The 27,459-nt window shown below is 43.8% G+C and overlaps 2 protein-coding genes across 5 annotated transcripts; one reads left to right on the forward strand and one right to left on the reverse strand.

Annotated features, from left to right (window-relative positions):
* Positions 1–206: 206 nt before the first annotated feature.
* LOC128277881 (tetraspanin-9) lies at positions 207–24,191 on the forward strand. Of its 4 annotated transcripts, none has more exons than XM_053016480.1 (7): positions 207–283; positions 1,200–1,308; positions 19,651–19,814; positions 19,935–20,033; positions 21,321–21,449; positions 22,803–23,168; positions 23,234–24,191. In XM_053016480.1, exons 3-7 carry the CDS (start codon positions 19,749–19,751, stop codon positions 23,384–23,386), a joined length of 813 nt encoding a protein of 270 aa, XP_052872440.1. In that variant the 5' UTR covers positions 207–283; positions 1,200–1,308; positions 19,651–19,748; the 3' UTR covers positions 23,387–24,191. The 4 variants fall into 4 exon arrangements, with proteins under 4 accessions (XP_052872440.1, XP_052872442.1, XP_052872439.1 ...); XM_053016482.1 differs by having other exon boundaries at positions 207–251; XM_053016479.1 differs by having other exon boundaries at positions 213–357.
* A 111-nt stretch (positions 24,192–24,302) lies between these two features.
* On the reverse strand, positions 24,303–27,284 carry LOC128278961 (polynucleotide 5'-hydroxyl-kinase NOL9). The gene is made up of 4 exons (XM_053017684.1): positions 27,237–27,284; positions 24,875–27,120; positions 24,640–24,779; positions 24,303–24,574 (listed from the first exon to the last, which is right to left on the reverse strand). Exons 1-4 carry the CDS (start codon positions 27,282–27,284, stop codon positions 24,369–24,371), a joined length of 2,640 nt encoding a protein of 879 aa, XP_052873644.1. The 3' UTR covers positions 24,303–24,368.
* Positions 27,285–27,459: the final 175 nt, after the last annotated feature.

Below are 27,459 nucleotides of genomic sequence, written 5' to 3' on the forward strand. Positions count from 1 at the left end.
ACGGGTTTTTTCGAAAATTAAGGACAAAATTCATTCTTCTAGTTCTTGGTTTTTTCTTTTCGGCACTTGGTCAGTTTCGGTAAAGAAAGGTCAGGTTCAAAAGTCAGGTTTTTTAATGGAAATACAGACGTTACATGCGTTACGTTACGTTACATTGCCTTTAAGTTTAAATTTATGTTTTATGTTTATCATTTTTCGGTTGAACTATTCGGACGTCGGACGTGTTTTGTGCACGTTCCGTGTTGAACGCGGTAAAATAAAACGGTTTCCACTCAGATTCACGGTATTTCGGCCTTTTATTTGCTGTTTTGTGACTCTTTCGACTTTAACAGGTCAAATCTCGGAATACACGAAAGGGTAAAAATTCGGATTAGTCATAGATAAAATATCTATTGTAGGAAAAGATCCCTCAGTTTTTAAAGTTGGTTTACGATCGCTTTTTGAGTGCATCTGTTTGTCGTGAACAATCCCCGGGTTTGGTTGGTTAAGTGTAATTTTCTGGTGCTGCCGCTGGTCAAGCGTGTCGTACGGATGTGTTTTTGTTGATTGAATCGTTTAAAACCTGTTTTCGTTCGCGATCGCGCCGGGCGAAGAGTGTTCCTGAAACGTGTTCAGAATTGAGCATTTCCTCTTTCGCTTGGGGGCGCGTATCTCCTGAAATGTTAGCTGCGGTTCAAGGTGCTCAAGTGCGCGTTTCAGTTACGGTGTGACAAGAAGAAACATCAGCTTCAGTTGCGGTTTCCTAATCCTCCCAAGCTGTAAGGTCGAATGTTTCGAAACAGATGCTGTGTCCGGACGGTGGGAAGATCTATTCCATGCGGTTCTGGAAAGTGTGACGCGATCGTCGTGTGTGACGTCTGTGAAAACGGTGTTTGTTTCGTATTTTATCGTATTGTATAAATTGCGTGTGTAACATAAACCTTGTGTTAAAGCAACTCTTTCGCCACGTTCAAGCCTATTTACCTAACCTTAACACACAGAAACAGATACTTCTACGTGTTGGTTCATGCGGGTCAGTTTAGAATTACGGTAGGAAGAGTAGACAGATTAGAATTGAAATGTGGAAGCGAGATACGTTGTCCGGGCATAAATAGGGCTCCGGTAGCGCTAATCTTGTTTGATTATTCGAACCCAGCGCTCGAAATCGGGCTCGCTGTACACGGAGGATGGCACGATGAAAAACATATCAATCTTTGCAGATAATACTCCAGCTATCAGCGGATAATAGTGTCACAGAGTAATCAGAGAATAAGTACAGCATCCGGACGGAGGAAGTGGCTTTGTATTAGTAACGTTCCGCATTTCGAGGTAAGTGATGAACCTAACATGAAAATGTGTGGCAAGAGATGTTAACTCGATAAAATACTTCCCCAATGTTAACAGAGGGACAATTAGCCTGTATGCTTATATCGTATTTGACTCCTGACACGCAGCACATGTCTAATTTATCAATTTTGTTAACGCTAAGGCAAGCGATGACATCATGCCGGTCTCGCCGTCTGTGACATCGATCCCGTACTGAAATGAAAGGGGCCATTAGAGTATAATCTTTCGGAAGGTTTGTTCGAGTGTTGGACTGAAGTGAGTTCAGGAGAACATGTGCTCGACCGCGATCAGTCGGGCGATCAGTTTTTCAGCTGATGCTTCGCCGCAAACTGAACAAATAGACACAAACTGAACAGAGCACTGTTCTCGGGTTTATAACTGGTTGGCAAATAAGTTGTCAAGTGAAGGAAAAATCGGAGGAAAACGGCAGCCAACAAACAACTGTATATAGTAAAGAACTAAAACCTTTTTAATGGTTTGAGCAATTCTTCGATTGCAAAAAAAAATCGGAATTTGTTCTACTTTGTTTGTAAATTGTTAAGCTTTACGGTTTTACCATGAAATCAGAGGGATAGCTTTACAAACTGTAAAATTTACGATTCTCCGTGAATCACAGGCCTTCGTGCTTTTAGTCATTGCTGTAAGATAGTAACACAAAAGATCACTTTTTATCATAATACAAACACGTTGCTGAATCACTAGAAATTTTCACTTTGAGCGAGAAGCTGCGCAAGCACGATAATATAGGTCACCATGTCATGTTTCAGCAAAACAGCCAGGATAAGAAAACCAAACAGGTTCTCCGAAATCTTTCCGTAGTTCAGCGTTGTATCATCTTCGTGACACTTTCTCTAAACTAAGGCAAAAGCTTGTTAGCTTCGATGCTCCTCTCCGTTATTCTATCCAACATTCCGATGTTGGGCATGGTCTAAGAATGCATGATAGAATGAGTTCAAACCTAAATCTGGGTCTAAATACTGGGGGCTTATTGCACAACGAATCACAGCCGGCACAGCCAGCTTCCAGCTTGCATCGAAAGTGTACCGAAAAACAGGTTACAATGAACTCCAGGTGGTTGTCCAGTTCCATACAAGTTGTGGTTGAAATTATGCAACCGGGATCGAAGCACTGTTCGGTTCCGTTACTTGTGGCTTATTTAAACCATTGCAGACAAGTACGATGAGAATGAATCTGGTTTTGGTTATCCAACACTTTTACTTTTAGGAATAACGTTCCGATTCATCGTTCCATTAATAGGCAAAAGTTTCTTTTTTCTTCGAAAAATAAATAATTTCAACATAACGGTCACGAAAAACGTTATATGAGATGTGAGTTATATGAGTTACAAGCGAGAAACTTTCCTTGCAAGGGGCAAAATTGGGCAACAAACCACTTACGTTTCACAGATGCAACGTACATAAACCGCGTTCCCCAATTAAAGCCTAGTGCTTCGGGCTTCGGGCCGATCATGCAACACTAGCCATTTGCCTACAGGCGACAAATCGGTTGCATTTCGGACAATGCAATGCCGCGGTTTACAGTTGGTTTTACGGGGCCCTTCCACACTACGCAGGGGACTAACGCCGGAAAGGAGGGTAACATAAGCTGCACGCATTAGCGAGCGAGGGGTCATGATACGTAATGGCTTAGGCATACACAATGATGTGTGGACGAATATTAAGGCGTTGCCTTTAACCATGGCGGTTGAATTGAACGAGCACACATTGAATTATGGTCGCTTTACACTTGTTTTAGGAAGCAAAAAATGGTAGAACAGGCGCTTGCAGTCTGTATAGAGTCGAACTCGGTCTCGAATAGTTAGCCACGGAACTCGGAAGGTCTCTGAAACCATAAGTTTTTTATTTTCCGTTCACAACAAAATGACACTCTACGTATTGCTACTGTTTACAAAATAAACAGATTTAACCAATAAGTTAGCGCTCAACAGCTTATCCGATTTTCCGATTTTCTTGGCTTTTCCTTCTGACTTGATTCCCTTCATAGGCCGGTCTCGGTTGACCTCTCGCCGTAAGCGCTTCCTGTGGCCGCCGCCACCACGTTCACATGGTGTTTATTTTTCGCCCCTTTCTCTCAGAACCGAAAGGCGACGCTGTGTGATTTCAATCTGAGACAGTCTCTCGACGCCGGCGTTGAATGAAGAAAATCACCCAACGTGTAGCAAAAAACTATGTGCATTAAACTCGAAACCAACGCGAGCAGAGGGACAGAGGAATAGAGAGAGCGAGAGAGTACTTGCTTCGTGTGTAGCATAATTATGCTACACACGGTTTCCCGGACCGCCGATAGTGATATTCCCGAGGCGCGCTGGCACGAACTGAAACAGGGACCCACCAAGGCAGGTGAAAGGAATGATCGCCAAGAAAAGGGTCAGTTCGAATGGCCGGGGGAACCTGGGAATTTTATTTAGCCCAACACACATACACACACCGCGCACACGGCAGAATGTATGTTAAGAATAGTAGAGAGAGTTTTTCAGTGACCAGCGTGGTTCAGTTTTTGTCCCTCGATTCAACTTCTTGATTCATTTATAGCGCCAAGGCACAGCCCCAACGACGGAAGCATGTTTACGGTGGCTGGCCACAGAGAGAGATCCCACAGCTACGCAAACAAACATCATTGTCCGGACCGCTGGACGGTGTGGACGAACGAATAGTGGACACAGTTTGACGAACGGAACGGATTTTGAAGTCACTTTCTGGTCCGCCGACTAGAGGAGTTGATGGATGGAGTGCCATATCCAAGAAGCGGCCACCCAGAGCACTCTATGAGGGCTCGTTTTGGGGCGAAGGCGTTCCGACTGAAGCGGCATTTGCATAATTTGTCTCCGAGAGAGAGAGAGAGATTGCCCGAATGTGGATTGTTGGAAGAACCCTCCGTCCAGAACCACCAGCACTGCCTTTTATCTTGATTGCGTATTATACTGGTCGGTGCTAATGCTCCTCGTGGTTGATGTGTTTATGGCCTGGGCGACATGTTTATTCAACGATGTTGCGAGAGAAGAGGTTAAATTACGCGACGAATGTTTCCAACTGTTCTCTGTGTTCTCGTATGTGCCCTTATGCTGGACATTTTCTGCCGCTTCCTCCTCGATGGCATCTTCCGGAACGGATCTCCGAAGCGTCATGGTTTTTATTGTTAAAGCATGATCCATAAAAGTAGGCCCTCCGACGGTGGATGGTTCCTCGTTGGTTTCGATCCCCCATTTGCTTCCTTTTTTTCCCCTCACTCCTCCCGGGATTGCGCTGGTCTCAGGGGTCGCTGCGCCGTCTTGCCGTCTGTAACTCGATAACTAAAAATAACACGCGATCTTGTGCTAAGGCGAAAGAAAATCGGTAGCAAATGTAGCAAGAGGCGGACAGGCGCGGTCGCGCAATCCTGGTTCGCGCCACTGGGCACATTCGAACCCCGGGTTCTCGGGCCCCTCCTCGATCTGGTAACCCGCACTGTACCGCACGCAGGAACCCCCTCGTTGACAGAGAAGTTGAACGACCCAACAACAACCCCGCGTGTTGATTGAAAACGGCGGGGTGCAATAGTTTCGGGTTCCAGCATTTGACGGGGACTCGGGAACACACACATAAATGATAATGGCCGCGTTTGATGTTGGTTTTTTGGCCAACAACTTCAGGCGGATGTGTAAACAAAGCGTCAAAGACACGCGGCGGATATAGGCGGAAGTGGACAAGAAACGGGGGAAGAAAGCCGAAAGCAAACCGGCGTGTCCCGTGCCACCGATTCATCCATTCATCAGTTCCGCGGAAGCGATACTTCCGGTGTTATGTAATGATTTTATTGGAAAAGTTCGTTCGGCTATTTACTTTGCGAAGTGAACCGTCAAATGAAAGCGATACGCGCGCGTATCCTGTTCGGGTGTCCCTGAAGCGTGGTGCTAGCTTTCGGTTTTTTGTGTTAACCTAGGAATTGGAATCAGAATTGGAAACTGGATGAGTGATTTCGGCTAGTTTCAGATACAGGGTGGTCAATTAAGCGTTCTCTTTTTGAACTACCCATTATTTGATGTTTAAAACGTCAAACTTGATTCTAGAAATAGTAGACATTTAGTAAACACTTAGAAATTTACGAAATGGGTCGCTATACGCTTAACGAAAGCCGGGAAATATTAAAAACTTACTTCCAAAGTGATAGGTCTTAAATAAAACGGTACGATATTTCAAAAGCTCATTTCGTTGAAGCTCTTTTCCAACTCGGTGGCTATGGTAATAAGCAGAATTGTCGTTTTTGGGGTTCGGAAAACCCACACGTCGTGCAAGAGAAGCCAATGCACCCAAAACGAGTGACTGATCGGTGCAGAATTTGGGATGGCGGCATCGTCGGCCGCCGTATCAATGAATGAAGAAGGAGTCGCCGGAACCGTTGAAGGCGTACGGTACCGAGCAACGTTGGATGATTGGTTCTTTGGCGAAATTGAAGCTGAGAACTTGGTTGACTTTTTTTGTTAAACCAGGACGGGGCTATCTGCCATACAGCGACAGCCACGATCGATTGTTTGCACCGCATCTTCGGACAGCGAATAATCAGTAGAAATGGTGTTGTGAATTGACCTCCAAAGAGTTGCGATTTTGCATCATTGGACTGTTATCTGTTGGAGATCGGTGAAAGACAACAAACCAGCAACTATTGACAGCATTAACACTGAATTTGAAATTGCCATTACCGAAATAGGGCCAAAGACAGTCGAAAAAGTGCCAAAAAATTGGGTCGATCGATTGGGCTACTAGAAGCCAGCCGAGGTGGACAATTGAGCGAAATTGTTTTTCACACATAAATTTGATGATCAACCTTTCAAATAAATGTTTAAGCATCGAAAAATATTTAGTCGTTTTCATTTTATAACCAAATCAAAAAGAGAACGCTTATTTGACCACCTTGTAGTTCTTAATGAACTAAGACCCAAGAGCTCGCAAGAGGAAATTCCGTCTGAATTTCTCACATTTCACAGTATCAGTATCTTAAATTTTCTCCCCGTTTAGGAAGTTCGGCACGTGGCTCTCTCACTTAATAGCGGTATTGTTGTTTTAGCTTACCACTTTTTTAAAAAGTGGGTTCAGATTCATGATTAATAGTTTACGCCGTAGAGAAATACTACATAATGAAGTATTCTAAAACACCCACCTGTCAAGCACTTTTTATCACGATAAGCTACGGGCGTTACGCCAACGGATCTCCACGTCCAGCGTCGTGCTTCGCCGCAGATGGAAAAGTACGTCGCGTCAGCTCATCAGCGCGGCAGATCAACAGGTTTCCACACTCATGACACACATTTCCTACCAAACTTGGCCACCGTCGTTCCGTGGATCGCGCCAACCGACTCGCGGGCCGCATGACTGAGCCGCCCGAGACGGCCAGAGACAGCGGCGGACGGACGGAAAGGGCGCAATCAATAATGGGTCCAGCTGAAGTTTCTGCTCTTTCGGCCACAGCAAAGCGGGGCCCGCAGCCAGGTTTTCGGTACACAGTTTGGTCGGCGTTGTGCTCATGAAGCTGAACGAAGTTTCAGTGGCCAGCAATGGGTTGCTTATATAATCCCTTAACCGCCCCACACGTTGGAGGGGAGAATTTCGGCGGAAAGGCCGAAGCAAAACAGCGCCACTGGACTTAGCGTCGGCCAAGCGATCGCTGGTGCACTTGAGAGCGATTCTCTTCGCGTTGTTGCGTAACTCCCAATAGGGGGACCGGTGCGCCAACCTTGACGGTTCGTTTAGCGTAAGATCTTGCACTTTCGCACTCTCATGTGCGCCCAGGAGCGCAGATAAGAATCAAAGTTCATCATATTACATGCGTACAACATAATGGATGTGCCCGCCGAGGCAACCGCGTGGCACGTGGGATATATTACCAATGCAACCGGTCGGAAATAAACCTGCTTCGGGGATGTGTTGTCAAGTGCAGAATAACTTGTTTCGAGTTCGTTTAAGGTAAGCATCTTCGATGCTGCCATCGATTGCCGCCAACACATCGCTCACGCTCGCTGCTCCGACTGCTCCGAGGGGAAGAGAGTGACATTTAGCACCCGACCTTGGCTCGGTTAACCTGGCGCAGAATTTATGTCTAGGTAGGGTCGTCACACAATAGGTACACCCGTGTTTGAATGGTGCGTGGAGCATAGCATCATGCCCCGTGGGGGGGTCCCATTGGTCAGCAAAAATGGCTGACTTTTCAATCCATCGACCCGGTACCCCTCCGGTACACGGTCCCCGATCGATGTAGAACATCATGAACGGCGGCTACCTCGGAATGGGTACTGTTTGTTGCCACAACATCAAACGACCCTCCAGTGCACATCCAATGAACGATTCAATGAAAATTATCTGCTACAAAAGCCAATCATTAGACTATTGTTTACCCGTAAAACAGCCAACAGTGGAACACAAATCATAGGGTTATGAATTTATGTCGTAGCAATTTTTCGAAATTCGAAACAGGTAGAGACCAGTATACAGGTTTCAAAATCGAAGCTATAAAACCAAATCCAATTTTCCAATCTCCATTTTTGTTTCTTTAAATTTATACTCTTTTATTTCAATAAAAGTGAATGTTCTTTTAATGCCTTGTGCAGGTTTGCCTCGTTGGAACTTTTTGATTATGGTTCCAATATCTTAAGTCCGTTCTTAGGTTTGGAAACAGTGATATATCAGGTTGGGAAAAAAGTCATGGACGTTTTTTGCGTCAATTTCAAAGCTATATTAAACAGATTTCCGATGATCCGATTTGCGTCAAATATGCACCATTTTGTTGGAAAATTGGTTGTCTTTTTAAAAATACTTCCATCATGCCTCTTTCGTAGAAGGCTTAGTCGTTATTGGTGAAAAACTCGAGCAATTCATTTTCACAATCCTTCTTTGATCTCAGTTTTTCATCACTCTGGCAATTTTGTAATGCCCGGAAAAGGTGGCAATCGCTTGGTGCAAGGTCCGGACTATACGTTGGATGCATTAAAACTTCCCAACCAAGATCCCGGACTTTCTGGGGAGTCACTAAAGACTTGTGTGACATTTTGTTGTCCTGATGAAACACAACACCTCTTCTGTTGGCCGATTCTGGTCGTTTCTGGTCAATTGCTAGCTTCAAACGGTGCAGTAATGGGCAGTAGAGATGTAAATTTAGTGTTTAACCACACGAAAGCAATTCATAATAAACGATTCCTTTCAAGTCCCACCCAAATACCCAGTAGAACCTTCCTAGCCGTTTTTCCTGGTTTGGCCACCGGTTAAGATGCTTCACCATGCTTAGACCACGACCGATTCCACACAATATTGTCGTAAGTAACCCATTTCTCATCCCCAGTACCCATCCGTTTAAGAAATGGTTCGATTTCATTCCGTGGGGCCAAAACTGTGCAGATGGCTATCATGTTTCTTTATGTAAATAGGGTGGCGCCCAAACATCGAGCTTCTTTGTGAATCCAGCTTTGCGCAAATGACTTAACACTGTTCGATGATTGATCTTTAGCTCCTGGCCGATGCCCTGACTACTAACATGCCTATCAACTTTGATTATTTCTGTGATTTTGAACAACAAGCGAAACTTCAGCGGCCCAGCTTGAATTTTCGCCTTTATCCGACAAAAACTGTAAAATATACCGAATTTTCTCTGCGTTGACATCCATTGTTAACACCCTGTAACTCACAAACGAATAGAACAAACAAAAAACAATGAAAGCATTGTTTTATGTGTAAAGTATCAGCTTTAAAACGAGTCTCATCTTGAAACTGTACGATAAATACTTCACAAAATATCGATCACTAAAGGCATCTACCGAAAAAATAATGGATTACTTTTTAGCCAACCTTATACAAAGCGAGTGTGGTAAACGATTCGATGATGTGAATCTCGATGCATTATCATGTAAAACACGCGATTTGTCAGGATTCCAGCATTTTGGGCGTACGGGTTTTATTGCGCCGAAATTCAGGAACGGTTTCCTGGTTAATGTAGAAAACGAAAAGCGCTTTCATCATTATCAACTTGAATTCCTGTTCATTCCGCCTTTCCGTTTCAGCTTCCCATACTCGAACAACTTTGACTTTGATAAACCATTTTGAACACCACGAACAAGGTTTACTTGACTGTTACGTCAAGTCTAATATCTGTGATCGAATTTTATATAACGTGTAGGTTTGAGTTCGTTTTCAAACAGATGACGTTACTCGTCACTACGATCGTCGGGAGTTCGGAAAGTTTGTACGAATCTTTTGAACCTAGATTTCTACCTCATATATGTGGACCGGCATGGACTCGTTAATCAGTGCGTGGGAACATATTTTGCGCTCCTATTAGTTTTATCTTAACATGTGAACACACCGTGAATAAGTCAAACAATCGATTTGGGTAGCGATTTCCGCCTCCGAAGCCGGATAAACGCTGTAATTTATTCAAATAATGCATGTTAAAACATTGTGCGGCGTTTAGTCTTATGCGTCGATCGACTTGTACATGGCGCACCGCACCGTGCGCATATTAATGGTCGCCGTTGGTCATTAGAGCTACCTGTGTCCCGACTTTCTCCGGCGCCATCCGGCGTGTGGGTTGCACATTAGAGGTCGCCGAGCACTTTTCTTATATTGGACCGTCGCGGGAAGCCCTTTCGATATAAAACTTGTCTTCCGCGCTCGTACTGTGGACTCCCGTTTTATCCTTGATCGATTGTCACATCTCGTTCGCTCGGTAGAGGAAAAGTGGCACCGATGTCCACCGAGTGGGCAGTAAGCCCTTCGACGTCGTTTTCGGCATCATAAACTGAAGTGGTTGAAGCAAAGCAAGTTTGCTAATTGCTCTAAACCGGAAAAGACATGAGAGAGAGAATGTATTCTTTTGGATTCGCAAGTCTGTGTTGAAGCAACACCGACTGTTTATATGCGACTTTGGTCAAATTCACAGCCGTGTAACATCATTCAACCAATTCCAAACGGATTAGCGGAAGTTACAGATTTCAATGGCTCTGGTGCTCTGGCAGCTTAGTTACGTTCACTCGACGGTGGTCTTTCGGTGGCGCGGTCTCTGGTGCGGCAGAGCAGCTCTCGGCGGCCGGTCGGCTGCGGTGGGAGCCGGTTTTGCTTCCTTCCCGGACGAGTAGCTAAACCACAAACTTGGACTGATTTTTTTTATCTATTCCTATGGTGGCATAGGCCTTGGCACTAACGGGCCACTGAAAAGAGAAAGTAAACTTGCACCGGGACCGTCTGGTGCACTTTCCTGTGCCGCCGCCGCCGCGTGAAACATTGAAGCTAAGAGAGGAGGTCCGTAAAAGTGGTTCCATTTTGTCTCAGCCACTCATTTAACCGCCAGCAGACAGGTCTTAAGGTCTTGGTTCTGAACTGGCCTCGAAGGATCGGCAACCTAACTCCGCTCACACGAAAGAAGTCGCTTGTGGAATACATACATTTTCATGCACGGATGAACATGAAACTTTATTAGGCTACTTGGCGAATTGGTAATTTAATATTTTTCGGATGTTTGTCGAATTCCAACCCAGTGACGGTGGTTTGATCCTCTGAATGATCTCAACGTTGTAAGATACGTTTCAAGAGCAAAACCAACAGAATGGATAACTAATTTGCAATACCCAAACACTGTTACGAACTACTGATGTGCAATTAAGACGCTATTGTTTCTTTGCGCTGCGCCAAAACAACGCAATACGCGCAACATTGCTTAAAGTTAGCCAAGGTGGTCGTGCCAGCAGAGGTGGGCCTGTGCCTCTTCGTCCAAGTCGTATGTGGGGGCTCCGTCAAAGTTCAAGTAGTGCCGCGAAACCTGAAACAGTGATCTATCCTTCACGCTTGAGAGAATGCTGGGAGCGCGTTTGTGGAGGTTCTGTGTTTTTTTTTTTGCCGGTTTGCTTCTCTCGTGAGTGTTGAAAGTGAAAATTATGAACCATGAATCCGCCGGCGAAGAGGAAAATAAAACGGTGCCACAGGTGGAGCGTCGGATTTGTGGAGGTATCTTAGGTTGTGTTGCATGCATAATTCATAAGCGTCTTCAAGGTTTGCAACGCCCTCCTCGGGCTGGGTTCTAATGGGAATTAAGAATCGGAAACTGACAAACTGCTGGCCCAGCTGTATTGGTATGAAAGTGAATGCATAAAGCTAATTGTTCACAGTTGTCTGCGCCTCTAGGGTGGATGGCGTGAGCGTTTTACTGTGCGAAAGCATTAGCAGCAACTCGCCCTGTGTGTATGTGGGGCCCTTCTCTAAGTGTCTGCCGTAATAAAGTAACCACAATTTCTTTTATTTCTTAATTAAACAATAAACTTTGTTTCGCACTCTCCACAGAGCGCTACTGAAATGCAAAGTTTCTCTTTTTCCATTTTTCCTATCGGACACGAACGCTTCGAGAGCTCGTCGGGGGGTCGTCGGTCGAAAAGGAAACCCGAATGTCGGAGGTCGTGAACGTCACGGGAGGCCACGGGAGGCTGAAGAAAAAACCTGCCCAAGCGGGCCAAACGTTTGCATTCAAATGATATTATGGACGTAAAAACTTGTTCCGGAGTACCTTCTCTTTCTAGGAACCGCCCGACAAAAAAAAACGCCCTGATGACCGGTGGTGCACCGCGCGCGCTGTGGGGTAAAAGTATTTCGCGCCAGCGCCACGATTGAATCCTATGCTCATTATGCTCGCGTAAGGGTAAGGGAAGGGTCCGGCGGAGGCAATTTTCTTCACCACCACCGAAACAAAGTGCCATTTTGGGAAAGGTGAAAATTTTTGATAGCAATTGTGAGGCGTTCGAAGCGAGGCCGAAAATGGGTAGTCACAAAAAAGCGGGACAATGCTACGGCAGAAAATGTGTTTAGAAAGTTTATATCAAGATTTCGCGTTGACACTTACCAATTATTAATTGCAAAAGCCAACTAATCGGTTCCATCTGGTAGAGGTAGGAAGCGATCATCGTTTGCAGTTGCAACCTGCACTTGACAGTGAAGTTATGTTCAAGTTCACATTTCAACTCGGCGCGGAGTAATTATCGTAGATAGGAACCAATTCGCTGTACAGGAGCTCCTCTAACGGGTTCGTTGCTGGCCACCTGAGCACGGCGATGGCGGCACCTCTTCGGTGTTACGCGATTGGACCCGCCCGCCCGTGGAGAGGGGCCAGCAAATTCGATTTGACAGGATGTTATGTTTCGCCACGCTGTCACCCCCTTATTGTGCATCTATAAAACGTCGGAGCACGGCGTCGTCAACAATGTGACGGCGGCGGCGGCGGCGATCTCCGGCCTTCCGCTGTAAATCCGCTCCCACAATACCCCTTTGCCCCCGGGGGGGTGGGTCTGAGTTAAGGTTTTGGCTTGATGAGTTTTTTTTTGCGTAAGTTCACTGGTTGCGCCACTTGTGGCGGGAAGCAGCCATAAAATACGATTCGAAATGTGAGAATTTGAAATTGGCCACGCTGAATGCACAGATAGGAGTTGCTAAGGTTAACCGTTAGGTGATAGGTTTCTCATTTTCGTCTTGGATTTCTGCCTCAATTTTCTGTGCTTTTCTAACGGACATTCTTAGTTTGCGAAATGGAAGATTGAGTACTACAATATTCACGATCCATATAGACTGTTTCATTATGTCTAAACACGATTTTAAATGAACGCCAAAAATTCAAATTACAAGCAAACTCCATTTTTCTTTCTGTATTTAACGCTCTGTTATCTTACTTAACAGTACAATTTTACAAAATTACATTCCGGTTAACCGTATGCAAATGATCGCACTTTAAAACGAACACTACGCATCAGCTTTTGCACAGACTGATTTGCAATCATTTTGGACACTTTCTTCCAATCTTTGGCGAATATTTCAATGGTGTTGGTTGGCTTTACATGTTTTCTCAAGTATGCCTTGGTAACTGCCCAAAAAGTTTCGATCGGTCTTGCCTGTGGACAATTTGGCGGATTCATCTCCTTCGGAACGAACTGAACCCCGTTGGATTGGAACCAGGTAACGTATCCTTGGAGTAATGCACGGCCAAAATAGTACCGGGTGTTTTCGAATCATAGGCAGTAGGCGTTGATTCAGACATTCGAGGATGTAAATTTCGAGTTTCATCGTCTCTATTGTCACGAACGGTTCGGAATGCATACTCGCAAATGGCTTGCCAAACCATTGCCTTTTTTCCGAATTTTTCAGTAAAAATGGATGTATCTGCATCATCAGCATTCTGGCGATCCAGAACAGTGTAATACTGAGGACCCAGAAGAGTTTTGTAGTCAAATTTGCAATAAGTTTCATCTTCCATGATGACGCAAACTCGTTTGTCATGAAGCAGTTGATCATACAATTAACGGGCCCTTGATCTAACGGATGCAGCTTGTTTTGCACTCCGTTTCGGTTTTTTCTGCTTCTTTTATGTCTTAAGACATAATCTTACTTTGGCACGATGGACGGTACTCGCAGTTGATCCCACTTTTTAGCCACATCTCGGACGGAGGCACTTTTCTTGCTGGTGTAAACACGCATGCCTTTTTGGTCCAAATTTTATCCACAGGACCCGCTTTCCACCCAGATGTCATTTTATCCTGAAAGCTGCTTTCTTTTTTTAATTTCCTTATTGCGTTTCAAACCGCTCCAATGCTTATTTTTCCTGTTTTGCCAACTGACTCAGTGAAATGTTGGGAATAGTGCACCATTTGTGCAGAATCTGTTTTCCCTTTTCTGGAGAAATGCTGCGCATTTTCTCAAAAGTTCAGGAAACCTGTACATATTATACACCGTTTTTTAAGTTAGAGTGTATACTAAAAGAATCTGTTGAGTTTGGCTCTTTAAACGTTATGTGGAGAGAGTAGTGATCTGTCAAAATCGTGCTTAGACATAATGAAACAGTCTATAGTTGGAACTTCTCAGCTCTAGAGGTTACAAACCATTCAAGCTGCACTTGGTGGTTATATCCAACACACACCGCCCAGTGATCAGGAAGTAAGTTGAGGAGCGTAAGTATTTAGGAGTCTTGGATGATTGAGCAGTTTTCCCTGATAGCTTCCTAAGGGTAATTGGAATTCCAAACGAGATGCTAAGCACATCCTATCAAACGTATCGGAAGCGGTAGCGTATCAAAAGCCCGTGGATTCCGATTTAAATGGCGCGTCGATGTAGCACCGATGTAGCGTCGATGTAGCGCTGATGATGGATGCAGAGTGACACTGTACTGGGTTGCCTAACCACTGAAGAGGGTCCACGGACGGTGTCTGGGTCCTAATGTTGCGCCGACGAAGGAATGTCGACAGCTCTCGCCACTTTGCCAGATTTCTTTTTTCGTCTTTGCACCGTGCACCGAGACCCACTCATTTTCCGTTCGTGAGCTCCAACGCACGTACAAAGCTATTGATTTAAACAATTAGCATACCATCACCACTGCCCGGAGTCTATCGCTGCCCGGGCTGCTGACGGGCACAACTTTCACAACTTTCGTCCAGGAAGCGTACTGAAAACGAGATCCCTTCAATCGACCGGCGCAAACCCCCGTCGAGACGAGACCCCTAAGGAGGACCTAAAGGTTCGGCCTGCAAGATCGCTCCTAATACATTGTGCACGGGCCTTAAATTACCGCTCTCCTCGGTGTTACCATTGTCCCTTTTGTCCAGTGTACTTTCTAAATGTGCGAAAATTTCGAATCACAATCACCTGCCCGGATTGGCCGACCTCTGCACCGGAGCAACGGCGCTGCAACGTCTTGGGGCGATCGGATGGACCGAAACTGATCTCCTCTTCTGCTCGCCGCTTGTCTAGTAGGATCGATTACGCTTATCGGGAGAAAACTAGCGCCACAGGGCTCTCAGCAGCATCGCCATCGTTGCTGATGTTTGACAGGTGAACAAAAGGAAGCACTTCGTAAAGGAAGCGCGTCAATTATGGGCGTTTAAGGGGTGCAATCAATCTTTGGCGCTGACGGAACATGGTCAACGTGAAAGGGAAACTATGCGACCACAAAATATGCCATAAGATATGGGTGAAAAAATCCGTTGCATCACATAAAGACCGCTCGTGCGAATCGTTCGAATGTTTGCCTAGCTTTTCACTTTTCAAACAAGGCTTCCAAATTTTCTTTCAACTTATTCCATTTTCTAGTGACCCACGGCATCTTACTGCCTCATCTGGATTCAACTGAAATTATTGAATGACGATCATCATCCATCATACAGAAAAATCATCCCCATCCTCCTCTGAAATAGGTCGATCATCAGTAACTATTTTCAAACGTCAATTTCGTGTACGAAATGTTTGCTGTTCACTCGTGCCTCGATTTAAATCGAAACTACTGTGTAAATTGCTCAAAACGGTGTTTTCCTCAATACTTCATTCGAAACAGTGCTGCGTCCAAAGTTCGGAGTCGACAATTGTTATTCCAATGATTGTGGTGTACTTTAAAAATAAAAATTGTACCCAATTGACATAAATATTGAAGTAAAGTTAAATTAAATTACTATCTAAAAATTGAAGAAATTAAACAAACCGATCTTGTGTAAATGTTCGATCATGGTTTGAAATTTTACCTCATTTACAAGAATAGAATAATTGTAAAATTAACTAGTAAAACGTAAACAAGTAACTATTTAAAAAGTAATCTAGTAACAAATTCTTCTTTTGACGCGCGGTGAATTTGTCACACGGAAAATTATTTGTCTCTTCATAAAAGTATTATCTCTGTTAATTATTTAGCGGCGCAAAATTAGAAAGTGTTTACATGTTTTCTATACAAACGACTAAAACCATATTTTTATCGACATAAGATTTGTTAATAGAATTTGCATCAACGTCTTTAACATTGCTGCCGATTAATCGGTGTGGCAGAATTCGTTTCTACCGAAGTGCGGGCAATCACGTATAATAATTTGCTATAATTAATATAAGGCTGGCTAAAAAGTAATCCATTATTTTTTCGGTAGATGCCTTTAGTGATCGATATCTTGTGAAGTATTTATCGTACAGTTTATATCAGGTTGGCTAAAAAGAAATCGACGTTTTTCACGATACATGCTTTTAATGATCTATATCTCGTGAAGTATTGGTCGTACAGTTTCAAGTTTGGGCTCGTTTTAAAGCTGGTTTTTTACACTTAAAAGAATGCTTTCATTGTTTTTTGTTTATTCTATTCGTTTGTGAGTTACAGGGTGTTAACAATGGAGGTCAACGCAGAGAAAATTCGGTATATTTTACACTTTTTGTCCGATAAAGGTGAAAGTTTAAGCTAGGCCGCTGAAATTTCGCATGGTGTTCATGGTGCCGATACTCTAACAGCTGGCTGGGTCAAATTTTGGTTTCGTTGACACGTTTCAGTTATTTTTTATGTTAAAGCCTAGGCAAACACGTCATCGAAAATGTCGATAAAATCACAGAAATAATCAAAGTAGATCCGCATTTTAGTAATCAGAGCATCGGCCAGGAGCTAAAGATCAATCATCGAACAGCTTAAAGTCATTGGCGCAAAGCTGGATTCACAAAGAAGCTCGATGTTTGGGCCCCACCCTATTTACACCAAAAAACATGATGGCTCGACTTGCCATCTGCGAAGTTTTGGCCAAAAGGAACAAAATCGACCCATTTCTTTAAATGATTGATACTGGGGATGAGGTATGGCATACATACGACAATACTGTGTAAAAATAATCGTGGTCTAAGGGTGGTAAAGCAGATTAACCGGTGGCCAAACCAGGAATAACCGCTAGGAAGGTTCTACGGGGTATATGGTGGGACTTGAAAGGAATCGTTTATTATGAGTCGCTTCCCTGTAGCTGAACAATAAATTTAGATCTCTACTACCAACAACTGCGCGCTTTGAAGCTAGCAATTGACGAGAAACGGCCAGAATCGGCCAACAGAAGAGGTTTTGTGTTCCAACAGGACAACGAAATGTTACGCACGTCTTTGGTGGCTCGCCAGAAAGTCCAGGAGTTTGGTTGGAAAGTTTTAATGCATCCACCGTATAGTCCAGACCTTGCACTAAGCGATTGACACTTTTTTCGCGCATTACAAAATTTCCTGAGTGATGAAAAACTGAGATCAAAAAAGGATTATGAAAATAGATTTCTCGAGGTTTTCGCCAATAACGACTAATCCTTTTACAAGAGAGACATTATAAGCCTACCTTTGAAAAGACAACTAATTTTCCAACAAAATGGTGCATATTTGACGCAAATCGGACCATTGGAAACCTGTTAAATATAGTTCTGAACATCACCCAAAAAACGTCGATTTCTTTTTAGCCAACCTTATATATCAACATTATTTTTATAATTACAACATTTAGATATATCAAAATTCGGAGTTTAACACTACACCTACAAAAATGCAACAGCTCGTGCAACACTATTGTGCTGGGGACCATTGCTAGGAAACGAAGAGTGGTGCATAGAAAAAGGGTGTACCCAATATGGGTCAGACTGCGGAACATCACGCAATTCCGCGTTTAAATGGGACACCGACGGCTGGCTGTTCCTGGCCTGGGTTGACTCACATCGATCGAAGTGGGAGAACCTTCTACCACTGAGATGCTTTCGATTTCAGCATTGACACTGCACGATGCACTTGCACATGTCCATCCATACAAAGCCTTCAAAATGCGTGTAATACTAGAGACACAGGGTACACCCGCAGCGTGTCGCATAATCACTAAACATTGAATCAAAAAGCCGATTGTATGCATGCTCTCGATTTCAGTGTGAATAAATATTTCATGTAACTCACAGGTTGGCCACCGGTGCATTTAATTTATTCCAGTAGCTCTCTAATGGTACTTTTTAAAGTGGAAGCAACAGTACCAATTTGAGGAAATACAAACTTTAAAAAAGAAACACAAAGAGGGGGTCCGAATCAACTCGCTCCGCTCCGATCTCCAATAGGTCGCAATATGAAAAGTTTAATTTGATTGAAACAATTGATTGTCTTGAAGAATGAAAGACAGTCTCTTTGTAAAGGTTTTATTTTAGGTATGGGTTATTTAGTTATTATTTCCGAATAAGTGTATTTTAAGTAAGTCAGTTTAAGCATAGTTTTGCCATCTGGAAACATTCGTAGCTCCACACTGTTGCTCTAAGCTCGATTGCTTCGTACAAAAAAAGACTAATCGGACTAATCGATAAAGAGTGCAGCTTGTGGATTTGCGACTTTACTTCCGCCACCGCCGGTTAAATGCGTGTAAAGTAGATTAGTTCTCTAATTACTTTGCCACACGCCAATTCTTACAACGTTACTCAATATCATTCACAGTCGTTTGGCAACTTTCACCACCCGACACTGTATCGTATCCCAGCTTGCTAACCACTCACTGGAAAGGGCGCCAAGTACACGGCCAAGTCTATATTGCCTAATCCTTTGATGATCGATTGGGGCGATGGCGCTACATTTTGCATCCGTTGCAACCGGTACAAGCTCGTGGAACCGGCAATGCCAACGGAAGTGCAACCTTTTCGGTCTGCGTTTTCGCTTCCTTCTTTGATGCATGTTTGTGGAAAGTTGTTACGAACTTTCCGTAGCATTTTAGATAAATCTCTCATTTTACGCTTATCGTTTGTTTCATAACACTGTCTGAGGGGGACTTATTATAAGTTATGTTGATCATATTTCAACAATCTTGAACACCTTACAGGCCCGACAATGCGAGGGTCTCCGATGGGATTAAAACACAGTCCATTCAACCAATTTGGCAATAGAAGCGATTCATATTACGCACTGCGTTCGGTCCAGTTCTCCTAATTGAGCATTAGGAAATGCCGTATACTTTGCCACCAGCAAGTTCAAAGGCCATGTCCAAAAATAGTCCATCCTGCTTTACATTGTTGATTTCCACGTACATCTTTACTACCATTATTGAATTAAAAGTATTGTCTAGTCCTAATTTATAAACACTCTCATAGAGGATGAGCGTGTGTGGGCTAAACAATAATTGGTTGGTCAAAAACATTCAATCAACTCGTCGAGCTTGCGCATAAGAACAATTTATGTCATTTAACAATTTGCATTCTTTCATTCGTCCGCTGGATAGATTGCTCTTATAGCCTTAGGGTTATATTTATCGTAGAAAACTTGGATCTTATCAGACCATTGACCGCCAGAGGAGAGAAAAGATGTCACTTAACCTACCTATTAACCTTTTCCGACTGTTAACTCGGCGGATGGTATATCGGATTGTTCCGGAAACGAGAAGTGTTTATGCGAGACAAACACAAAGTTTGAAACAAGATCTTGTGGTGCAACGTATTCTTGTGGATTTAAAATAGAATGTTTCTGTTTGTTTCTAGAGTGTACATTATCATCCCAGAAGCATTTAAACATCTCTCATTATTCTGTTTTTTCATTGCAGTGGGATTCCAGTAGCCGCGTCGAAGCTGCAGCATTGAATCAAACACGATCTTTGACCAAAAACCATCAACATTCCACTAATAAACGATCACCAACAGTATGGGGTGTGACTGTGAAACATGTTTAGCGAAAACGGTACTATCCGTGTTCAATTTCCTCTTCTTTGTGAGTATCATTACAGTATAACGAGTAACCATTCTGAAAGGATGTTATAGCTGATAAAGTTTATAGAGCGTTTTCCACGACCAACCGTTTAATGTAATGGTTATTTTTGTATTCTTTTAGGTTCTCGGTACCATCGTATTAGGCGTAGGAATATGGCTAGTCACTGATAAGACATCGTTTATAGCCTTACTGAAAATGGTTGAAAATGATCAGTTGGAGGTGAGAAATTTGCTTCGAAAAAATATATGTTTAGTTTAAGAATATCTGTCTTGCTCTTTGTGCTATCGTTTTTCCTTCCGATCACAATGTATCAATTGAAATAATTTAAAGTTAAGTGTGTGTAGCGCCCATTAAGACTAAGCTCATCATTCGGTTCGAGTTTGTTAGCGTCATGGTGTTCGAACAATGTCACATTTTCGTCGATCAACTTACTAGCAATGTACTGGGTGAGCCGAGTTGCATCATCGGACGCACTTTTTGGGCGCAATTTATCCACAGAATGGTTTCGAAACGAATTTGCATTCGCCGCATCTCTAACACCACCGCCAAACGTGAGCGGTTAGCTAATAAGATGGAACGGATTTTCAATGCCATATGTGCCGTTTAAGTTCGCGCTGAAGTAGACTGCATTCGATTGAAGTATTGCACTCAGCAATCCTCAATACCGTTGATGTTGTTCGATTATTACTTAAAGTTTTCCTATAGTAACTTAAAGAATATTAGTAGCCAAAGAGAAAATAGTTGGCATCAGAGAATGGAGGTGTTTTGCAGATTTGTTTTTAAAGCAAAATAAAACATGTTAATGTGAATTGTGCAGCTTTAGGTCATTGGCATTTTCAGTACAATGGCTGCAATGATGCAATAATGATATGTTGTATAATTCATCCTGTTTCCTCAACTTTTCTACTACATTGCTGCTTCGACAAATATGATAGCCCATCAGAGCGCAGACCCTTTCCGCTGGGTGCAACTTCGGACTGGAGCCAAATCATTAATTTTAAATCATGCACCGTCGCGGCCAATCATATATTCATTTGACGAAGGCTTTCACCCCGTTGAAATAGGCCAATGCTCCTTGAGAACACTTACTTCGGTCTGGCACGCGCAGACAACAGTAAGAAGGCATTAAACGGGCCAACAATTCCCACAATGGTTCCATTGCACGGTGGTACAACCGGACGATCTGGACGTTTTTACTGACCTTTTAGCTTTTGCGGGTCACCGTTATCTTCTGACGATGATTGTCATCAATCAGTCCACAGATTATAACTGGAAGGGAAGGGAGTATTAACGAACGCAGAGGCGTTGCAAGTGTGCGATTTACAACTCTTGCGACGCTTTGTTTATTAATTAAACACATTGGCATATGGTCTCGTCCCACGCCATCCTCGGATAGACTAAACGCTGTTGTTAATGTGTCAGCTTCCCACACGAGAGCAACTAACGAGGTCGGATGGCAAACTAAATCAATTGCATAACATCTTTATTTTCATCTTTCAATTCTAGCATTTCACGCAACCCGCTGTCATAGAGCAGCTGGCCTATCTCCTGATAGTGATCGGATCGGTGATGTTTTTCCTTAGCTTTCTTGGCTACTGTGGTGCGATCAGGGAAAGTCAGTGTCTCCTAACGACGGTAAGTGCGAGTGGAATACAAAGCAAGATTGTGGTTGTGCATTGGATGTGTGTACTGGTTATGTATTGGATCTTTTCTATTCGATGTAGTGTATATGATCGTTATATGTTTTATACAATAGTTTAACAATTGTTTTCTTGATGAGTACAGCCTAGCATCTTCTTGTTGAGGTGAAAAATAATTCTCATTTCAAAGTGATCTTTAAGTGATCGCTTTAAACCAATGCTTCCAAACCGGTCCGTCGGAAGCCTGTCCTGGAATGCGTATGGTGCATCTTTTATGTGATAAGACACGCAAAGGAAGCGTGCACCATAATACTTCCGGCTGCCTGTTTAAAATAAGTAGTTTGTTTTTATTTTTGTTTTTCTGCTCTCTGCAAACCAAACAATGAGCCAAAGAGATTCTGAAATATTTAGCTTATTAGCTTTTTTAACCAAATTATAATATTATTTGATCCATTGATTCATATTATTTATTTTGTATCCGGAAGGACACTAATTTCGGCCTTTTACTATGTAAAACTTGTTTGTGACACATTATTACAGTAGTTAGACGTAATGGTGTGAAAAGTGCGCTCTCTTGATCAGAGGTGTTTGAGATGCGGTTGCCCCTTCGAATTAACGAATCATGTAAAGATGTATTGTGATGTAATGGGCTAATGTTGATGATGCTTTAAAGGCGGTTAATAGTAAACATGCTCGATAATTAGAGTGCATTTAAAATCAAATTAACAATAGCAGCACAGGCACAGGATTATGTTACTATTGCCTAACCACATGAACGGAACCAAGAGTTAACCTTACGCACGATCCGTGATGTTTTGGTAACTTGCGACGCTGTCTTCCACCTGCGTGTGTAGTTGTCGCTGAAGTGTGGCGCTTAGTAGTAATTTTTAAGACCCCAGCCACCCATTCATCGTTGTTACGCTTTTTGGCGAAGAAAAGAAAAGTGGCGAGGGCCTACGTATATTTGTCGGGGTGTGCTTGCCACCATTCCCTTGCACGCTGCTTTGCATCAGGGGGTGCCTCGTAGGCTTAGGATAGGATGTCGGCTACCGTCACGGTTTAGTAGCTTTGGTTAATGATGGACCATTTTTTGGCTCTACCCTCGCATGTAGCACGAGCTAAATCGCTTCCAATTTCGCAATTAATTTGTTGGAGGATTATGCATTAGTAACGATTTTCTTTGATTAGGTAACAAGTGCTAGATGAGAGTTTACGTGTAACTGTAACGTTAAATAACAACTATACGCACGTGAAAGCATATTGAGTGCAACATAGAGAATCCGTCATCTTTTTTAAAAAATCTTCCTCTTTGTTTGACTTACCTTTCTCTTGCCTTGCGTCGTTGCAGTATGGTCTCTTTGTGCTTGTAATTCTGGTGGCTGAAGTAACGGCTTTTGGACTAGCGGCTGCTTACAAGGATCGTGCCCGGACGGAAACCAAAAACTACCTCCAGACAACAATTTCCAACTACTACACCAGCAACGACCGCAACCAAAGCGCAGACGCCGTCACTTTGATGTGGGACTACATGATGTCCGAGCTGCATTGCTGTGGCGTCGACGATTACCGAGACTTTAGCCTGTCGGAAAAGTGGAACGAGAGCAAGCGCGACAAGATTATCCCGGTGGCGTGCTGCGTGCAGACTTCGCTGTTCCAACCGCAGGACAAAAATTGTCCCTTCTCACCGACCGAATCGAATAGCTACTTCAAGAAGGTAAGAATTGCGTAACTGTTTGTTTCTGGATTCATCATAACCCTTACGGATTGTCATCGTTTCAGGGCTGCTATATGGCACTAACCGATTGGATCCTGTACAACAGAAACCTGGTGATCATCGTGGCCATCGCTGTCGGGCTAACGCAGTTGCTGGCCATTTTCCTGGCATTCTGCCTTTGTAAATCGATCGAGAAATATCGAGGAATGCGTCTTTAAAATGTCCAACAGCGACGAATTCTGCACACCAAACGTATCACCCACCTGCGCACACACATACACACGCTAGGGACGAAACACTAACAAATGCGCGTACACTACCATACAGACACCGATAAGTGCTTTCATTGTTCGTTGGTGTACCTTAGTGTAGCGATAGACCAACGGGTCCGTAGAAGTTTCTACACCGAGGACCACAGGACCAGAGCAAGCAAGACTTGATATAATATTGTTTTCGTTTTTTGACGAAGTTGTGGCGTAAGCAATCGAAGTTTCAATTGTGACAGTCACTGTTGCAATAGAGCTCCCAAGCGGATCGAGCGAGGATTGAAACAAAGCTATTATTGGCCGCCATCCATGGTTGTTAACGGTTGGTAAAGGAATCTCGTAGATTGTTATTATTCGTTGTGGTCATTCAAGAAGAATCTCACGAAGAGAATTTATTCGGAAACGGCCAATACTGCCCTCCGTTACGGTAGACTAGTTGAAAGAAGGGAGAATGCGCAATAGAATACCAAATTATACACCGTCTGAATTGGAAATCGAACAACAAATAGCAGTGCGCAGTTGAGTTTACACAGCTTAGGCCCATTATTAAATTTGTTCCACTTGAGATCGACATTTTACGACAGTAGCATAGTATAAATGATTTTTCTTCCAAACAATATCGACATCGCATTGACGCAATTATTGTTGTATAATTTTTTTCATGCCCAATCCATTTTGTTAAGTAAACTAAATTTAAGAGACGTAAAATTATATTTAACGATAAAAGCGTAATAAACTCAATAAACCAAACGAGAAACACGTCCGGTTTTTTAACAATTTGGTTTTTGTGTTGAGTTCAGTTTATTATCCCTGCCGGATTTTTTTTTTCACACACCAAGTTTCTCGGTGGAATATAATGCTGGGTTTCACATTAAATTTTTCAAATGCATTTCGAAATATGGATAGTGATAGTGCAGTGGCAAACAGGAACACTTCACGATTCGGCCGGCTGCTCCATTGAATTGGTAACGTTTTGTAGGTACGGAATGTTACTCTTCATTCCCGAGTTCAGCTTCAGCTTAATTGGGCTTGGAAGACAGGTGTTGCACAGTGCCAGTACCTTCGCCTTCACTAACTGCTCCGGCTGAAGATAGTGAAGCAGATGAACATTTCGCTGGCTATCCACCGTCCGAACGATCCCTGAAAACGGTCGCAAAGAAATATGAGTGGCCTTCTACTGATTGTGTCACGGGCGTCGCACTTACCGACACCAAGGCAACTAAGTTGCCCTTCGTCCAGCCTTTGGCAAATATAGACAAGCGTTGCCTTTAGAACGCTGGGCAACATGTCTTCCGTCGGTTTATCCTCCCGCGTGACCAGCACCTCCAACTCGTCCAAAGGAATACTTTAAATGTAGAAAAATCAACAAAAACGTTATTAGGTTTGAATTGTTCATTGTGTTTGAATTTCGAAAACACCATAAAATTGTTTTCCACTTACCACACGGGATTGGCTTCCGTAAACAACTCGGACGATTTATCAAGAATTCTAACCAGCTGCACCATAACGGACAGGTTCCGGCGTTTCGCTGGAATCAACGGACATCCGCTTGGCGAAAACAGTACGTCAATCGAATGAAGCTGATAGGCCAGCTCTTTCTGTTCGTTCTGGTTTAGCTCATCTTTCAGGATGTTGAATTTGAAGAGATTCACGAACTCAGCACTAAATTTGTTATGGTAGTTCCGTGCTCCCTTAAAGCGCGCTGGGGTCGTAAGCTGTATCACGTCGGTTGGCTGTATCAATTGGACGATAGCTGCTGTTAGCTCCTCGCCAAATCCGGTCACGTAACCCATCGTGTTGACAATCCACGGCACACCACGAAGCTGGGGATCTGCGGTACAGTACTCCACCAATGTGCGTACATTCTGGATGTAGGAAATCGGAGAGGTCACTACATTCAAACTGCCAAACAGTTGGCATCGCACAGGCTGCACCTTTCCGAAGCATGCCACACCAAGCAGTGGCTCGTGGAGAACCGAGGCGCTCATCGTTTCCGGTACCATCAACAACGGTTGGCCAATATCGAGATCCAGTAGCAGCACGCGTTTGGATGATTTAAGCGATCGGTTCGCTAGATACTGGCAGAGCGTTGATTTACCGGACCCTTTGCCGCCGAGCACCAGCAGACGGCTGTGATCACCGAGTTGCACCGTGTCCCAGGCCGGATTGGCTTGAAAGAGAGGAGTTGCCTTTGTTTCAGGTTCCAGGAGGCGTACATCCAACATGTGTTCCGTCGAACGAAGTGACATCGTTTTGGTACGTATGGTGGATGTCGGGAACAAATTGTACTCCTCTAGGTATCGGTTAACGATCGAAACTGAATCGCGGTTCCGTTGTTCAGCGCTGAGCAGTAGTAGGACGCAGTCGTTCGGATCGAACGATTCGCGCAAACCATCGATGTTAACATCAATAAAGTGAGTCTTCTGTTCCGCTAGAAAAGCTTCGAATTCGGTTGGTTTGAAGGCCTCAGGTGTTGGTACCGGATTGAGATTGAGCGCATTAAACCCGCGGGCGGCGTACACGGTACGGCTTTCGCCCGCATCGAGCGTGTAGCCCATGATTTCAACCCTCCCATAGAGTGGCTGGATGGATACATGACCATAAAGGTAAATCTGCTTCTTCATTACTAACAACGACTTTCGAGAATCAATGGCGTCGAAAAAGCGGTAAGAAAAGTCACTCCTTACATTCGTGGTTGGGTCTTTGTCCGATTCGAATCCACCCAACGATAGAGTTTCATCGAGTTGATCACCGACACTGGGTTCTAGTAGTTCTCCGATGACCCCAGCGTTTCTTTGTCCCCATACCTTGCTGGGACTACCAATCATTTCACCATTCTCGTTATATGTGGGAAGAACCAATTTCGGAAGAATAACCTCACAGGCCACCTTGTAATCTGCCGGCAGTTCTATAATTTGCCCAGCCTTATTGTCATGCCTGAACACTATGGTATCGTCATTGCAATCGTAAACCGTGGCAGCATCCTTCGGAACATATAGATTGCCGATGCCTGGCAGAAATGTATCCTCAAAGTATTGTCCATCACTAAGTACACTAAGCTCGTCGACCGAATCCTCCGAACCACTGGTGAAAAAATAACCTTCGGGTGGTGAACCTTCCATACTGTCGTATTCAGAAGAATAATCGTCGCAAATATATGGTAAACCATCGTCGCTCGATTTAGACACAAGAGTGTCTTCCTGCTTATCGAACCGATTTTGTTTGACGGGTTTATGCTTCTTAGCTGTTACTTTGTTGGATACAGCAGCGTTTTCACACTTTTCCTCGCACTCGGAATCGCTATAGGTCAGCAGCGATTCATCATTTTCTTCCACAATCCAACCGGTAGAGGTTATGGTGTACGGCTTAGGCGATTGCTTCGCTTCCGAACTTTGCTTTGGCTTTGTTACAGCAACGACCACCGGATTCTCATCTTCCGAGTCTTCCGATGAGAAATGATCGAAAAATTTATCGATATAATTTTCTTCATCGCTGTTCGACGTTGATGTTGGTTTAGCTCGCTTTTTCGGTCGCACTCCTTCTTTCTTGCGTTTATGTGCACCGACTTTAGTACCCCCGTTCGAGGCATTCCGTTTGCCAGCAACACCGCTGCTCCCGCCAATCGCCTTTGACTGTACATTAGCGAGCACTATCTTACTCTTTGATTCAGTAGTGGAGCATGGTTTCTGTTCCGCGGGATAGCGACTTCTTTTAGTGCCGGATTTCTTGGTTTTCCGTTCATCGGATGCGGTGCTAGAATACCCTTTGTCTGTAGTTTCATATGCGTTAGTGATGTGTTTGCGTTGTGCGACTTTAGCAGCAGCTTTGGCTTTAGTCTTGTCTTTCGCATCCGGTTTGAATAACGTTTGCGATTTTGCATCGAGCACGGGATGCGACGCCATTTTGCGACTTTTCTTCGCCATTGTACGTTTTTGTTAAGCAAGAGCTTGAGGAGTACTCGAACCTAGAACACCAAGAAAGCATGGAATCCAACGGGGCGTTAGAAAATGTTTGGGCAATAAGTT

This window comes from Anopheles cruzii, chromosome 2 (genome assembly GCF_943734635.1).
Source record: "Anopheles cruzii chromosome 2, idAnoCruzAS_RS32_06, whole genome shotgun sequence".
In the NCBI taxonomy this organism is placed as follows: Eukaryota; Metazoa; Arthropoda; class Insecta; order Diptera; family Culicidae; genus Anopheles; species Anopheles cruzii.

What these genes read in the sequence shown, in the direction of transcription:
- LOC128277881 (XM_053016480.1), top strand. Translation starts at nt 19,749, where the DNA reads ATGGGGTGTGACTGTGAAACATGTTTAGCGAAAACGGTACTATCCGTG. An exon ending in TGTTCAATTTCCTCTTCTTT is followed by an intron (nt 19,815 to 19,934) that starts GTGAGTATCATT and finishes GTATTCTTTTAG; the next exon opens with GTTCTCGGTACCATCGTATT. An exon ending in CGAATAGCTACTTCAAGAAG is followed by an intron (nt 23,169 to 23,233) that starts GTAAGAATTGCG and finishes TCATCGTTTCAG; the next exon opens with GGCTGCTATATGGCACTAAC.
- LOC128278961 (XM_053017684.1), bottom strand. Translation starts at nt 27,284, where the DNA reads ATGCGAAAGACAAGACTAAAGCCAAAGCTGCTGCTAAAGTCGCACAAC. An exon ending in TGCTGCTAAAGTCGCACAAC is followed by an intron (nt 27,121 to 27,236) that starts GCAAACACATCA and finishes CCCGCGGAACAG; the next exon opens with AAACCATGCTCCACTACTGA. An exon ending in ACGGAAGCCAATCCCGTGTG is followed by an intron (nt 24,780 to 24,874) that starts GTAAGTGGAAAA and finishes CTACATTTAAAG; the next exon opens with TATTCCTTTGGACGAGTTGG.